General features: G+C 45.8%; 1 protein-coding gene across 1 annotated transcript in view; it reads left to right on the top strand.

The window, feature by feature from the left end:
- The first annotated feature begins 6,975 nt into the window (after positions 1-6,975).
- The window catches only part of LOC140534828 (V-set and transmembrane domain containing 2 like), a 48,325-nt gene continuing 39,354 nt past the window's right edge, over positions 6,976-15,946 (top strand). The window contains exon 1 of the mRNA XM_072656323.1: positions 6,976-7,364. Within this exon, the coding sequence (XP_072512424.1) occupies positions 7,265-7,364 (100 nt within the window). The 5' untranslated portion in view covers positions 6,976-7,264. The remainder of the gene's footprint in view (positions 7,365-15,946) is intronic.

Raw genomic sequence — 15,946 nt, 5'->3', positions numbered from 1 at the left:
CCGGTTATCAAATTCAATATTTCTCGATTAATTATATTTATCGTAGTATTCATTCTTATTGGTTCTTAATTTAAGCACCTCCGAAGGCGTCCTGCTGTGGTATCCGGCACCAAGAAGACTAACATTAGCTGCAGATCCTTCAGGTCCTGTAAGTTGGGAGGTGGGCGGGGCCTCAATGAGCATCGCTGAGCTTTGGCCGCCCATGCCCCTGCCGCCAGTTCACCGATTGTCCTTCCTTTGAGCACTTTTGGTAGGTACCGTCCACTCACTGCATACCAGGAAGGGGGAACAACACCCCCCTCAAGATGTTCTGGAGATGTTCCAACCCAGTTGTCTAGAACATCACGGTTCGCGTCTAGTCAAAGCTGGGAGAATCATTTCTGTATGTAATTAAAATTGTTTCATGATAAATTATATTTATTGGAATATTGATCAAGGTAATTAAAGGAATACGCTGATCAGCCATAACATTAAGACCACCTGCCTAAACTTGAGTAGATTGAGGAGGTTCCCCTTCTGCCACTGCAGCAGATCTAACCATTTGAGGCATGGACTCCACAAGGCCTCGGAAGGTGTCCAGCACGTTAGCAGCAGATCCTTTACGACCTGTGAGGTGGGATGGGGCCTCCAAGAACATCAGTGCCCATGACCCTGTCGCCGGTTCACCGGTTGTACTTTCTTGAAGCACCTTTTGGTAGGTGCTGACCACTGCTGAGCAGGAACACCGACCATCACCTCCATCACCTTCAAGAACTGACTGCTCATATGCTGCCTAATATGTCGATCCCACCCCATGGTTGGCGCCACTGTGGGTGAAGATTCACCGGGCAGTGGGAATGCTAAATGCTAAGTGCTAATGCTATGGCTGATCTGTGAATGTAGTACACATGCCCTTTAAGAGCTTAAATCACGGGTTTGAATTCACGGTGGGCTGCAGCCCTTCCTCCTCAAACTCTGCAGTCCTGGAGGACCACACCAACCGGCAGTGTATTTCCCTGCTCTAACACACCTGCCTCAAAGCATCAGCTAATTACGCCGCCCTTCAGGAGCTGAATGGGTGCATTAGAGGAATGCTGTGGCTCGGCAGGACTGGAGTTTCACACCTGCTCTCTCAAACGAGAGCCTTCTCCTTGAATCGCTTCATCAGTTCGTTTGTGGGTCTACTTTTCACTTCTCTCTTGTTCCTTATGTTGGGTTCCTCTGTGGGTCAGGCCCCACTGCAGTGTGGTCTTGATGGTCAGTAGTGGGATGTTTGTCCACTGGGGATGAGCTGGAGAAGCCTGCTAGTTAGTTAGCAAGAGTCACAGCACAGGTCGAGCTGGTTTACTAGCCCCTAAACAGCTGGACTGGCCTGGATTACCAGCCCTGACCAGCTGATTCAAGCAGGTTGAGCTGGTTTACTAGCCCCTAAACAGCTGGACTGGCCTGGATTACCAGCCCTGACCAGCAGATTTGAGCAGGTCGAGCTGGTTTACTAGGTAAACCAGCTGGATTGGCCTGGATTACCAGCCCTGACCAGCTGATTCAAGCAGGTTGAGCTGGTTTACTAGCCCCTAAACAGCTGGACTGGCCTGGATTACCAGCCCTGACCTGCTGATTCGAGCAGGTCGAGATGGTTAACTAGCCCCTAAACAGCTGGACTGGCCTGGATTACCAGCCCTGACCAGCTGATTCGAGCAGGTCGAGCTGGTTTACTAGCCCCTAAACAGCTGGACTGGCCTGGATTACCAGCCCTGACCAGCTGATTCGAGCAGGTCGAGTTGCTTTACTAGCCCCTAAACAGCTGGACTGGCCTGGATTACCAGCCCTGACCAGCTGATTCGAGCAGGTCGAGCTGATTTACTAGCCCCTAAACAGCTGGACTGGCCTGGATTACCAGCCCTGACCAGCTGATTTGAGCAGGTCGAGCTGATTTACTAGCCCCTAAACAGCTGGACTGGCCTGGATTACCAGCCCTGACCAGGTGATTCGAGCAGGTCGAGCTGGTTTACTAGCCCCTAAACAGCTGGACTGGCCTGACCACATAAACAGCGTAGACGCTCTTCCAGGACATCCATAGCTTTGTGATTTGAGAATGAATGCATTGATTAGAAGGGGCGTCCACAAACATTTGGCCATATAGTGTACGTTTCCGACCCCAAAAGCCCTGCAGCTCGCTTTTCCTCCAGCTCTCTCTCCCTCCGATTCAGTTTATAGCCCAGTTAAGCCGTTTAGCCGGAGCACGTGTCTAAGTGTCCAGCACTCTGTATGGAGGCAGTGCAGCGTTGGCGCGGGAGCGTTGGCGCGGGAGCGTGAGTGCGCAGGCGTGCCGGTGGCGGTGGTGTTCGTTAAGGTTTCATTCCAGATCCCTTAATAAGGATTCCGTGCTGAACGGGAGGAATTATCTCTGCGTGTTGTCCTGTTGTTTATCTCTTCGCCGATCCTCCATGGAGCCGCCGCCGCGCTTCAGGCCCACGCTAGCGGCATATTAAACCCCCAACGCCGCGCCTCTGGGGGCCGGCTGCCTGTGTGTTTATTGAATTTCATTGAATTTCGGGGTGTGTTTGTTGTGATGCTGCGGCTCCGGCTATTCTCTCCGGGGGTCACGCTTTCACACCACTCTACGCAGTTACCACGGCTGTTGCCTTTTTTACATTGGAGGCTTTCGGCAGCACTGTTTCACGGTGGAGACCAATAGCCATCTTGCGCTGTTGCCAGGGAGACGATTAGCGTTGCTTTTTAACGTTTGCTTTTTTGAATGGGGGCGGTTAGCGTGGTTCATTGCAGTTACTATGGTGGCGCTGTAACCAGAGAAACGGTTAGCAACCGTCTTTGCGCAGTTACCATGGAAACAGTTCGCGCCGATCACTGTGCGGGTGAACATCTAGAAAGTTAGTGCCGATCTTTGAAAATGTACCATGGAGGCTGATGGCCACATTGCGCAGTTACCATGGAGACAGTTTGCACCGATCATTGTGTGGCGACCATGTTGAACGATGATGTTAGCCACATTGCGCTGTTACCAGGGAGACGATTATCGTTGCTGTTTGCGTTTTTTGAAAGGAGGTGGTTAGTGTGGTGCTTTGCACAGTTCCTGTGGTGGATACCAGGGAGATACCAGGGAGACAGTAAGCATAGTTAGTTTTTGGCGCAGTTACCATGGAGACAGTTCACACCAATCATTGTGCGGTTACCATGTAGAAAGTTAGTGCCGTGGAGGCTGATAGTGACTATCTCTGCACAGTTACCATGTAGGCAGATTTTGTACTGTTACCAGGGAGACGATGAGCGCCGATCTTTACGCAGTAACCATGGAGGCCGATAGCCAGTATGCACTGTTACCGTGGAGATGCTTAGCACAGTCTCCACATCACAAAGTGGCTACCGCCTCCAGGGTAACTGTTAGTGCTGCCTCTTGCTTTGTTTTTTTTGTTTTTTTTTACATTTTGGACTGTTACCATGGAGGCCGATAGCCACTTTGCATTTGACACGAAACCCAATAGCTACTTTGCGCTGTTACCAGGGAGATGGATAGCATCTTTGCTTGTTCGCAGCGGGAGATAGTTAGCATTGCTCTTTATGCAGTTTCCAGGGAGACCATTAGCAACGTTTGTTTCACGTTCGCTATGAATACGCTTTTGCTGTTGCTACAGAGATGTTAGCGTTGCCATTTCTTTATCTACAGTAACATCGTTACCATGGAAATGTTTAGCGTGCCACTCTGCAGTATTACCACAAGGAAGGTCAGCCTGCACATGGCGTTACCATAGAGACAGTTAACTGGTTGTTGCACATAAAGAGGCAGAGGCTTCAGCTTTAGCTGCTCTCAGTATTGATATGGAAGTTGTGTTTGTAGTCCTGAACCCCTCCAGTCCTTCAGAGCTTAGCCGTCACTGCTTCTGCCCGAGGGTCCGCCTTCTTCTTCAGCCTGGAGGTCTGACAGAAGTGTGAACCTGTCAGTCGTGTCGGCTTCACTCAAACAGCCCGATCCTGCTGAGTGCGGAGCTCAGCCGTACAGCGTTCAGCTTAACACAGGTGCTAGACTTAGACTGTGTGTGTGTGTGTGTGTGTGTGTGTGTGTGTGTGTGTGTGTGTGTGTGTGTGTGTCCGTCCTTTCTAAAGCATTAAAAAAAGCACTGTGTCAAATGTTTGTAGACACTCCTCCTAATGAACGCATTAGGCTCCTGTAAGTTGCACCCATTGCTGACACAGATGTGCAAATGCACACACAGCTTATCTCCTCCCTGTGGAGAAGAAGTACTGCCAATAGAATAGGACCCTCTGGAGCAGATACACAAACTTGAAGCTGTTGGCACCATGCCACCCAATGCCAGGCGTGGGCTAGTAGAGGGGTATGAAGCCCCCCAGCAGCAGCATTGAGCAGTGGAGCAGTGGAAGGGCTGTATACTCTGGACTGATGATGGTGGCGGAGCTCCATCCAGCACTATGGGGTTGAGTTGGGGAGTTGGGGATGAGATGGTGTGGTCATCACCCAATGCAATCAAATCCTCACAGCAATGCTTCTCCAAAATCTAGTCGAAAGTCTTCTTCCCTGGTCAGTAGAGACAGTTACTCCAGCAGAAGCAGGAGAAGCTCTTTTAATAGCCTTGATTTCAGACGAAACAATGAATTAGCAGGTGTCTGAAAACTTCTGTCATATGGTGTATTCTGTAATAATAATAATAATTATTATTATTAAATTTATAATCATTTATGTATTATTTATTATTACATTATATTTATTGTTATTTATTATTATGTATTAATTATTTTATTATTTATTATGTATTAATTATTTATTTGTTATTATTTTATTAATTATTATTATTTATTTTTATTAAAAATACTTTACTGTGTGTGTGTGTGTGTGTGTGTGTGTGCGCGCGCAATGTAAATGAGCCGATCACCGGGTCGCGAGCAAAGGTTCAAGGACTCCTTGTCGTCTCCATGGCGATACTGATCGGGAGCGCGCGCACATTCTGGTCGCTCGTTGCCGTGGCAGCATTGATGATGATGATTATGATGATGATAATGATGGGATGGAGGTGGGATGGAGGTGGGAGGGGGTGGGGGTGGGGGGGTACCGTCAGTTCCGCGAGCTCCATTCCAACAGGCGGCCGCGACGCGTGCCCGCGCGCGCGCGCTCTCGACTATTTACATACTGAATTGGCGGGAAGGTTTTCCCGCGCACAGTGGCAATGATGAGCGCGCGGTAATTTCACACATCAGGGCGCTCGAGCTGAGGCAGTAATGGCCTTTTCCGAGTGATTGGCTTCCGGCTCCTCCCTGCTCCCAGCTCCCTGCTCCCTGCTCCCTGCTCCAGCGCTGCGCTGAGAGAAAACAGCAGCGTGGAGGTTTAGTTAAACACGAGGCTCAGCTCTCACTAACAGACCCCCTGCTGCCCCCAAACTTTAACAGAAACACCCCCCTTCTACATCAGTCAACTGCGCACCCCTATTAGAGACCCCCACCTTGAGCTTAGAATCAGCTCCAGCACCGTGGACAGCGGTGGGGCGGGTCTTCCTCTCACTGGCCACTTTATGAGAAACACTTCAGTCGTTGTCCGCGGTGCTGAACTTAGGCTACACATACATTACTGTAGAGTGAGCAGTGACCCTGTCAAACAAACAAACAAACAAACAAACAAACAAATAACATAGCAATGAAAAGATGACCAATAACCTGCATGTAAACATGCTGTAAAATGATTGTAAACCTTACTGCAAACCTACTGTAAACACACTGTAAACCTTACTGTAAACACACTGTAAACCTTACTGCAAACCTACTGTAAACACACTGTAAACCTTACTGCAAACCTACTGTAAACTTACTACAAACCTTACTGCAAACCTACTGTAAACACACTGTAAACTTACTGTAAACACACTGTAAACCTTACTACAAACCTACTGTAAACACACTGTAAACCTTATTACAAACCTACTGTAAGCACACTGTAAACTTACTGTAAACACACTGTAAACCTTACTACAAACTTACTGCAAACTTACTGTAAACACACTGTAAACCTTACTGCAAATCTACTGTAAACTTAGTGTAAACCTACTGTAAACACACTAAACCTGGTTCACCTCAACCGGTGGAGTTCCTGTTATTTTTAAGCCCCGCCTTCTTCACCCGGAATCACTGGTATCTACAGCGCTCTAGAACCTTTTTTTTGTATTCCTGAACCGAACCTGCCTCGAGTTCTAGATCTAGAACCCGCATTATTTCAGAAGAATCGGTGGAATTTGTGCCTGTGGCACTCGGAATGACCAGTAGTTTTAATGATCTGGAACGGTTCTAGAGCAGCATCCCTGGATTTCAACATTCAGAACTAACAGAACCTGGTTCGAGTTCTAGTCCTAGAACCCAGAAGAACTGATGGAATGACCTGTAGCTTTAATGATCTAGAACGGTTCTAGAGCAGCATCCCTGTATTTCAACATTCAGAACTAACAGAACCTGGTTCGAGTTCTAGTCCTAGAACCCAGAAGAACTGATGGAATGACCCGTAGCTTTAATGATCTAGAACGGTTCTACAGCAGCATCCCTGTATTTCAACATTCAGAACTAACAGAACCTGGTTCGAGTTCTAGTCCTAGAACCCAGAAGAACTGATGGAATGACCAGTAGCTTTAATGATCTAGAACGGTTCTAGAGCAGCATCCCTGTATTTCAACATTCAGAACTAACAGAACCTGGTTCAAGTTCTAGGTCTAGAACCCAGAAGAACTGATGGAATGACCAGTAGTTTTAATGATCTAGAACGGTTCTAGAGCAGCATCCCTGTATTTCAACATTCAGAACTAACAGAACCTGGTTCGAGTTCTAGATCTGCGCTTCTGGAACGTGAGTGCCAACTAGTAGCCAATCACAGCGCGGAGGGGGCGTGGCTTCGTGAAAACGGGTGCGTTTGGAAAGAAAGGCAAAACGCACCGCAGTTCAGCTTCCACGCGCATCAGCAGGAGACTGCAACGCAGCACACACACACACACACACACACACACACACACTCTCTCTCTCTATCTCACACACTCACTCACGCCACTCTGTCAGAGCTCGGTTGGGAGAGGAGATCGACTCACACACACACTCTCACACACACACACACTCACACACACACACACAGTGACGCACTGACAGGGCTCGGTCTGGACACGAGGAAAGAAGGCAAAACAACCAAAGTGGCTCCCGAATAACTCCCCCCACCCCCACCCCCCGTTCCCCGGATCTGTCCCAAATTCCACCTCATGCGAGAAAGTGGTCGCTAGCAGCAGCGATGGGCGCGTTTGGAGTCATCCTGGGCAGTTTGCACTACATGGGACTCTACATCCAACTCAGCGGCCAAGCCGAGGCGGAGAACCGCATCTCCAGCAACGGTAAGCCGCGGCGGCGCGAGGGACACAGCGGCGTAACCTGGCAACCCCAACTAACTCAGCTAGCGCGCGCTGGTAATCACAGGTAGGCTAAGCTAGCTAGCGCGTGAGGAACCAGGTTCCCCGTCGATTTTAACAGGTAGCCGGGGACCGTAGCGCGGGGAAATCGGCAGGGATTCTGCGGAACGACGTACTTGATCGATTGGAAGGTTAAAATCGAGAAATTGATCGTTAAAATCCTGAAAATCAGTGTTTTAAAATTCTCCTCAGAGCGCAAAGCGGCGCGAGGGGAACCGTTAGAGCCCGCTGGACTCCCTGAGGAAGAGCAGCAGCAGGAGCAGCAGCAGCAGCAGGAGCAGCAGCAGCACCCCTCACCTGCACTGTTGGTGACATTAATTAATCCCCCACAGACTCATTTATTAACTTGTTTTTCACTCATAACCCCCAAAAACTGTGGTCTCGAAGGCGGCTTAACTATTAAGGAGCGTTTATTAAGGATAGCCTTTTGTTTTGGCAGCTGTTGAAATGAGAGCCATTATCTTTTGTTTGCTGGAGATGCAGAGAGGGGCGAGATTTGGCTGCTGATCAGCCTGGCAGCAAACGAGCAGAGCAGGACTGAGGAGAGAGGACTGAAGACCTTCCAGGTTTTTTATTTTTTAACATTTCTTACAACCAGCCCTGATATCAGGTCGGATTATGACTAAAACTGACATATTTCCACATTAACATCACAGTCCATCACTTTCCCAGGCGTACTGTGGACGGTGATGGCATTAAAATACACCGAGCTCAACTACAGGACTGACTACTGATTAAATACACAGTTGGCAGATGCACATTACACCACATTGGCTTAAATGTTGGCTTAAAGCCACCGTATCGTAGTTTTAGGGGCATTTTTAAGTTTTAATCACATTCATGGTACCAGTGGTTAATGGTAGACCACTGGTAGACCAACTAGCCAGATTCAGGTTCGAGCTTATCGAATTTCTAACCTGTTACAACAGACCAGCAGTTTTGGCCCAAAGTATGACGAACATGACTAAAGCAAGCCGACCACATCGGTCAGGTCATGTTCGTATGAGATAGGACGGCTTCGTAAATCTGAATCATGACTGATTTCTTTGTCTAATCACAGTTTAGGGTTCTAACGATGCCGGGACGTGCTCAGAATGGACCTGGTGTTCCTTCCATCCAGCAGCGGCGTAGTGGAGCTGCGGTGCAGATTTACCGTGGGGTGAATTTGATTGGTAGGGTGCGCTGTGAATACTGACAAGAGGCTTAACTGACCACAGTAAATCTCACTTGGTTATAACCTCTGTAGCCGCTTGAGCGCTTGGAGGAATATAAAAAGGCAGGGCGGATTCCTGTTTGGAGCTGAGACACGTCCAGGTACTTCTGTCAAGAGTCTGTAAGTACAGGGTGGATGTGATATGAGATGGATATGAAAACATATGGATGTTGTGGAAAAACTGGTTGGCGGCACCACTACCTGCCAGTGAGCTACCACAGCATGTCGGAGACTAGGGTTCGATTCCTGGTCTGGGTGCTGCTGATCAGCCTGGCAGCAAACGAGCAGAGCAGGACTGAGGAGAGAGGACTGAAGACCTTCCAGGTTTTTTATTTTTTAACATTTCTTACAACCAGCCCTGATATCAGGTCGGATTATGACTAAAACTGACATATTTCCACATTAACATCACAGTCCATCACTTTCCCAGGCGTACTGTGGACGGTGATGGCATTAAAATACACCGAGCTCAACTACAGGACTGACTACAGATGCACATTACACCACATTGGCTTAAATGTTGGCTTAAAGTCACCGTATCGTAGTTTTAGGGGCATTTTTAAGTTTTAATCACATTCATGGTACCAGTGGTTAATGGTAGACCACTGGTAGACCAACTGGGTGAGCATGCAGCACTACACCAATAAGAGTCCTTGGGCAAGACTCCTAACACTACACTGGTCCACCTCTGTAATACGAGTAACCTTGTAAGTCGCTCTGGATAAGAGCTAAAGGATGTAATCTAACTGTAATTTTGAGCTCAGGGTGGATATTTTTCAACTACATTGATTAATGATACATTTGGCAAAGCTGCTCAGGTCATATAGATCTCTAAGGCATGGAATTATTGCTACATATCATGACACAAAAACCTTGTATCTGCATTTTTGCTGTTTTTCATAGTTTGAGGTGATGTAAACCTGGAGGATACTTTTTATAGTAAATTGACCAAATGCTCCAAAATGACTTCGCTTCGTTTTACTTTGACTTTTTTATCGCTAATTGGCCATTTTGGAGATTTATTGGAGATGTGAGTGATGATATATTGTTTATTATGCACACAATGAGAAATGCTGATTTAGCTCCACCGTGCACTAACATCCTTCCAACTTACACTCCTTATAAGTCCAAATGTTTGTAGACAGTTCTGAGACGTAAAAACACGTAATTTTCCATAATTTGTCTGATTCTGTTGTAAAGTTCTCATTTATTCCTTATATATATATATATATATTATTATATTATTCACCCAACCCCTAGAATTTGATTGCGTTCAGCGACAAGAGCGTGGGTGAGGTCAGGATGTTGGATGATCACCTAAAATATTGCATGGAGCAACACCCGTTATTCCAGAGACCACAGTCAGTTCCACTGGAGGGGCTTTATACCCCTCTAGCCCACGCCTGGTATTAGTAATAGGCAGTAATAGGTTCATCTGTTTATCTGCTCCAGAGAGTCATTAGAAGAAGTGTCCACAAACATTTGCTCTTGCAGTGTACTTTGCAGTGGCGATGACAGGGGTCCAAGCACAGTGTGACATTATGGAGCCAGTAGAGCTCTAAATGATGGCCGATGTTTTTAGACTGGCCTTGGTCTCAAAGGGAGATTTTCTGGACATGACACTGTGTCGATAATTTCATGTAACAAACTAAATTATTCTTAAATGACATAAAATTAGTATTTTACTTTGAGAATGTACCAGAATTTTCATGTAACGCTTCGTCACGTTTTCTTCTAGCCACTGGGCTCCACTATTGGGGTTCAGTCTGTGAACCTTTTTCACTGCTCATGTCTGCATGTCGCCCACCCAAAACCTTGTATCTCCAAAACGGCAACCTTTACAGGAGAAGAGAAAAAAAACACCTTCATCTTCAACCTTCAGCTTTCAATTAAATATTTTATTCCAAGTCATTTTGGAGCATTTCTATTGGTCCATTCATTAAATTCATCAAATTCATCAAGAACAACTGCCAGATTTACATCTTGTCAGAAAGTGAGGTACAAGGTTTTTGCATGACAGCCGTCTTCTCCAGGGCTTCAAGGACAAAGTGTCATTTAATCATATGAAAAGACCTTCGCTGATCATGCTAAGCGTATTCACTAACAGCTGGGCACCGGGCTGTGCTTTGGATCCGGCTCAAATGCAGCGTGCCTGTTCATTGTTCAGCGTGTCACCCACACTCTCCTCGAGAGTTTTTGCGAAGCAGAAACAGAACGCCTTGAACATTTCTGCAGCGCCGGCTTGTTTTGGCTCAGGCCATATTTAGAATATTGACGATTCGTACATATGCTTTCTCCTCCAGTGATTTTTCTCTAATAGCTTTTCTCACCTCTCAGTAATACGATTCTTTGGAAATCAATGCCATCACCTTTTATATACAAAACACGAGGGGCATCAAATTGGCCTCAGGTTGTGTTGTAACTAGCTCTAATTAGTTCACAGAGACAGTGAAACTGCTGTTGTTTTGTTCTAAGCTCAAGAAAAAAAAAAGTTCCATAAAGCCAAGATGGGTTCTTTGACTCAGAACCCTCCATACAACAACAGTGGAGCCCTTTCTGGTGTTATGTAGAGCCAGTGTTCTTTAAAGAACCGTAATCAAGATGTTTTCCATCATAGATAAGAGCTGTTTAGGCTGGCGGAGAACCACTGAGTTCGTATAGAAGTGCTTCATTTAAAGAACCTTTATAGAAGCTACTTCTGTAAAAAAGAGTGGACCAGGCGAAATACAGAAGTAGAACCCCAGTGGGGCCTGTATGGGGCGGCCAACTGGGAACCAGAAAGTTTTGTCCACATGTTCCATGTGAGCCCCACATATAGATGACTACCTGGGTCAGTGATGGGGCCAGGAGGGGATAGAACTGGCCTAGATGGGACCTATGTGAGATTAAGGTTGGTTGTAATGATAGGGCCTATTTGGGAAGCCCAACTGGGGAGATGCCCATGCCCACCTGAAACCCACCTAGCCCATGTTCCACCCATGTGAGTCCTACATGAGCATATTGGCTGGGCTGTGTGATGTAAACTTGAGAGTTCCATAAAGCCAAGATGGGTTCTTTGACTCAGAACCCTTCATACAACAACAGTGGAGCCCTTTCTGGTGTTATGTAGGGCCAGTGTTCTTTAAAGAACCATAATCAAGATGTTTTCCATCATAGATAAGAGCTGTTTAGGCTGGCGGAGAACCACTGAGTTCGTATAGAAGTGCTTCATTCAAAGAACATTTATAGAAGCTACTTCTGTAAAAAAGAGTGGACCAGTCAAAATACAGAAGTAGAACCTGTGGCGTCTGGTGCGGTAACGGGGTATGAGGTTAATTTTTTCGGCTTTTTTGTTCTCTTTTAGGGCCTGAACGCACAATAGAGGCACGACTGTCTGCTTTTACAACACGTTGCATCAGGCCTTCAAACACCATGACTGCCCCGGTCTTCCAGAACCGCTTCTGGGTCTGTGTGTGTGTGTGTGTTATTCTCACACATGTAGGATTTACTGGTTTGTAGTGGCTCTGGAAGGATACATAAAAGCACTTCTTTGGGTTGTTTGATGTCCATCACCAACGTTTGTGAGATACCAGAGATGTTGGAAGTGTGGGTGATGGTGGGGAGGGAGGGGTGGGGATACAGCATCCCCAGATTTCGGTATGGTTTAACCGCAATTAAAAAATCCCTCCAAATAAGTCCCTGTAGAGAGATACTGCCAGTAGAATAGGACTCTCTGGAGCTGATACACACAAACCTGCTGGCACCATGCCAGGCGTGGGCTAGTTGAGGGGTATAAAGCCCCCCAGCAGCATTAAGCTGTGGAGCAGTGGGAGAACTGTGTTCTCTGGAATGATGGATGGTGGTGCTCCGTCCATTACGTCTGGAATGAGTTGGGGAGTTGGGGATGAGGTGGGTGGTGATCATCCAACGTCCTGACCTCACCAACACCCTTGTGGCTGAATGCAATCAAATCCAAACATAGGCCTGCCACGATAAGCTGTTTTTAGAAAGCTTAAGCGTTTCTATGTCCAGATATTCCTCTGCAGTGTTCCACCACCGTTCCTCACAATCTCCCGGAGCTTCTGGACTTTTGGCAATGTTGTGTATATGCAAGCAAACACACCACCTATTTCTCACAGGTTACATGCCCACGTGGGCCCTGTATGGGTCGGCCAACTGGGAACCAGAAAGAGGGGGACCCCACATATAGATGCCTACCTCATCAGTGATCAGTGATGGGGCCAGGAGGGGATAAAACTGGCCTAGATGGAACCTATGTGAGATTAAGGTGGGTTGTAATGACAGGGCCCATTTGGGAAGCCCAATGCCCACCTGAAACCCACCTAGCCCATGTTCCACCCATGTGAGTCCTACATGAGCATGTTGGCTGGGCTGTGTGATGTAAACTAGCCATAAAGCCCATAGCTCTTCTCTTTCACTGTACGCAGAAAGTCTTGTGTAGGAGGGCATTCGTTGTGACACACATTCCAAACCAGAGCTTCCCAATCCAGTCCCCGAAGATCCCCACCAGTCCAACACACCAGCTGGACCTGCTTACTAGATTTCGTGTCTTCGGAAGTTCCAAACTGCAGCCTTGGAGAGCAAGTTTCCTCAGTTTCCCCCTTATCACAAATGTAATCATTCGATTAGCCAAGACATGTTTGGTTTCTGAGGTTTGCTTCTCTGTTCAGTCCAATAGTCCAGACTTAGATTAAAGCTAAACCTGGACTAAAACTATTTCCAATGGTGATTCACCACTGACACTGCAGTGTAGTCCAGAACCAGGCTTAATCATCGTCCAGGAAACCGGTCCTTTGCCATAGCATCGTCTGGTAGTGAGCCTTTAGGAGCTTTCACAGAACCATTTTTTTTTCTAAAATCCTTCCTCAAAACATCTTAGAAGGTTCCTCCAGTAACAGTGTATGACACTACACTCGGTATTTGTCAAAATCACAGTCCAAAGCCCGGCTATGTTGATCAGCCACTGCCAGTTTAAAGTCTGTTGATCTGAGGGTTCCCTCTTGTCAAGGTTAGCCCCACTGATCAGCACCTTCATTCCTCTCAGTCTGAATGACGTGGCCGTCTTATTAAAGCTGGATTTTGTATGTTGACTTTGGTCATAGCTCTCTCTTCATTTCATGTCCTGAAAAATTGATTCAAATTTTGAGCGTACCCTCTTGTCCGGTGCCCCACTGACTTGATTATTTTATTAGGCTTTACTGGAGAATGTTTGTGCCCTGTCCTTAATTCAAGCTAAACAGCGTTTCCCGAAGAATTCAATCCAAAACAGTCAGGGTCTGGATTCACAAAAGCTTTCCTAAGAAAAACACTTAATAATCTTAAGATAAGAATCTGAAGATGAACACTAGAAGGTTCTGACATTCACCAGGGTTTTCTTATTGAGATTTTGTCAGTTTACGAGGACAGTGGAACACATCATTAGCAAAAAATCTAAAATTAGAAGCTGACCTTCAGAACTGAGACCTTCCGGACACTAACAGTCTGAGACAAGGCTGAGGTTCTTGTTAGGTTAATATTTTCTGAGAAGTGAAGTTATGAAATGATGAAATTTTGGGAGAAGGAACATACCTGGATCCCCACCTCCCAATCTCACCACCCCCTTCACCTCCTTTTTAACGCCATCTTTCATTCCTGGCTTCACTTGTCATAGAGGGGGAACTTGTGGCTTCCTACCACAATCAGAAGTCACCTGAACTACAACCCAAAGGTCCTCTCTTCAGTCCCCTCCCAAATCCTCATATGCTGATGGCACGGTCCAAACAAGCAAAAGAAAAATGAATAAAAATATATATTTATTTATTTTAAAATATATTTTTATTAAGTTATTTTTGAAGAAAGTATAAAGTTTAGAATGAATCCCATCGAAGAACGTTTGTGAATCTGGCCCGACTGTGAAAGCAGGTCCTCTCGAAACTGATGCCTGTGGAGTTCAGGGATTATGCCGGAGCTGCCGTTCCTGTCAGGTGTTTGTTTACTCGTTGGTTTGATTGATTTGTGTAGTTTGTTAAAGTTCGAGTTCGGGCTTTTTTTGTTCAGATGATATCTCTGCTTGTTCTGTCGGCTGCAGCTATTGTCGTCTGATTGCTGTTAGATCCTGCTTAGATTAGATTAGGCCCTGTGTTTGAAAATGCAGCACGCGTCCTGGGCTGCGTAGCATTCAATCGGGCCTTAATTTTATAATTCGGCCCCGTTGAGGGGGGCGTCTGATTTGGGCATACCTCAGTGCTGTTTGTTGGTGTGATTACAGATACATTTGATGTAATAGGCAAAGCTTGTGTTTGCATAGAGATTTGTTTGCAGCCTCTCACTCTCTCTCTCTCTCGCTCTGTGTCTCTCTCTTCCCTTAAACTGTGAACTGAAGATAAACCGCAGCAGCGCTGTCAGATCATCGGTACGAGAAGAAGCAGGGTTTGCTGTTCAGGTGTTCAGAGCAATTCTGCAATGACGTTATAGAGTAATGGAACACGATCGGGTTCAAAGAGCGTCCCGCGTATCCAGGTCTTCACCAGCTTATCACTGGAAACAATGTTCTGGAGGGTTCTTTGACTCTCTTTGGTGCTATGCAGAATCCATTTTAATAGGTTCTTTAAAGTGAAACCATTTAAGCATTAAGGTGGTTCTTTGTGGGGTTCCTTAGCATGATTGCAGTTACTGAATCAATTATAGCAGTTTTTGAATCATTTATTGCAGTCATTGAATCATTTATAGCAGTTATTGAATCATTTACAGCATTAAGTGAATCATTTATAACCATTACTGAATCATTTACTGTAGGTGCAGAATTATTTATTCTGATTTGTTCATAATATGCACTGAATCACTTACAGTAGATACTGAATCATTTATAGCCGTTATGGAATCATTTATAGAAGTTATTGACAGCATTAAGTGAATCATTTATAACCATTACAGAATCACTTACTGTAGGTGCAGAATTTTACTGAATCATTACTTAATCATTTATAGCAGGTATTGAATCATTTACTGTAGGTACAGAATTATTCATACTGATTTGTTGATAATATGCACTGAATCATTTGCAGTAGATGCAGAATCATGTTAAGTAGTTACTGAATCACATATAGCAGCTACTGAATCATTTATAGTAGCTATTGAAACATTTATAGTAGTTACTGAATCATTACCTAATCATTTATAGCAGGTATTGAATCATTTACAGCATTAAATGAATCATTTATAACCATTACTGAATCATTTAGAGTAGGTGCAGAATGTTTTATACTGATTTTGTTGATAATATGCACTGAATCATTTGCAGTAGATACAGAATCAT

The sequence above is a fragment of the Salminus brasiliensis genome, chromosome 14 (genome assembly GCF_030463535.1).
Source record: "Salminus brasiliensis chromosome 14, fSalBra1.hap2, whole genome shotgun sequence".
Classification (NCBI taxonomy): Eukaryota; Metazoa; Chordata; class Actinopteri; order Characiformes; family Bryconidae; genus Salminus; species Salminus brasiliensis.
This window is presented reverse-complemented; position numbering and strand designations above follow the sequence as displayed.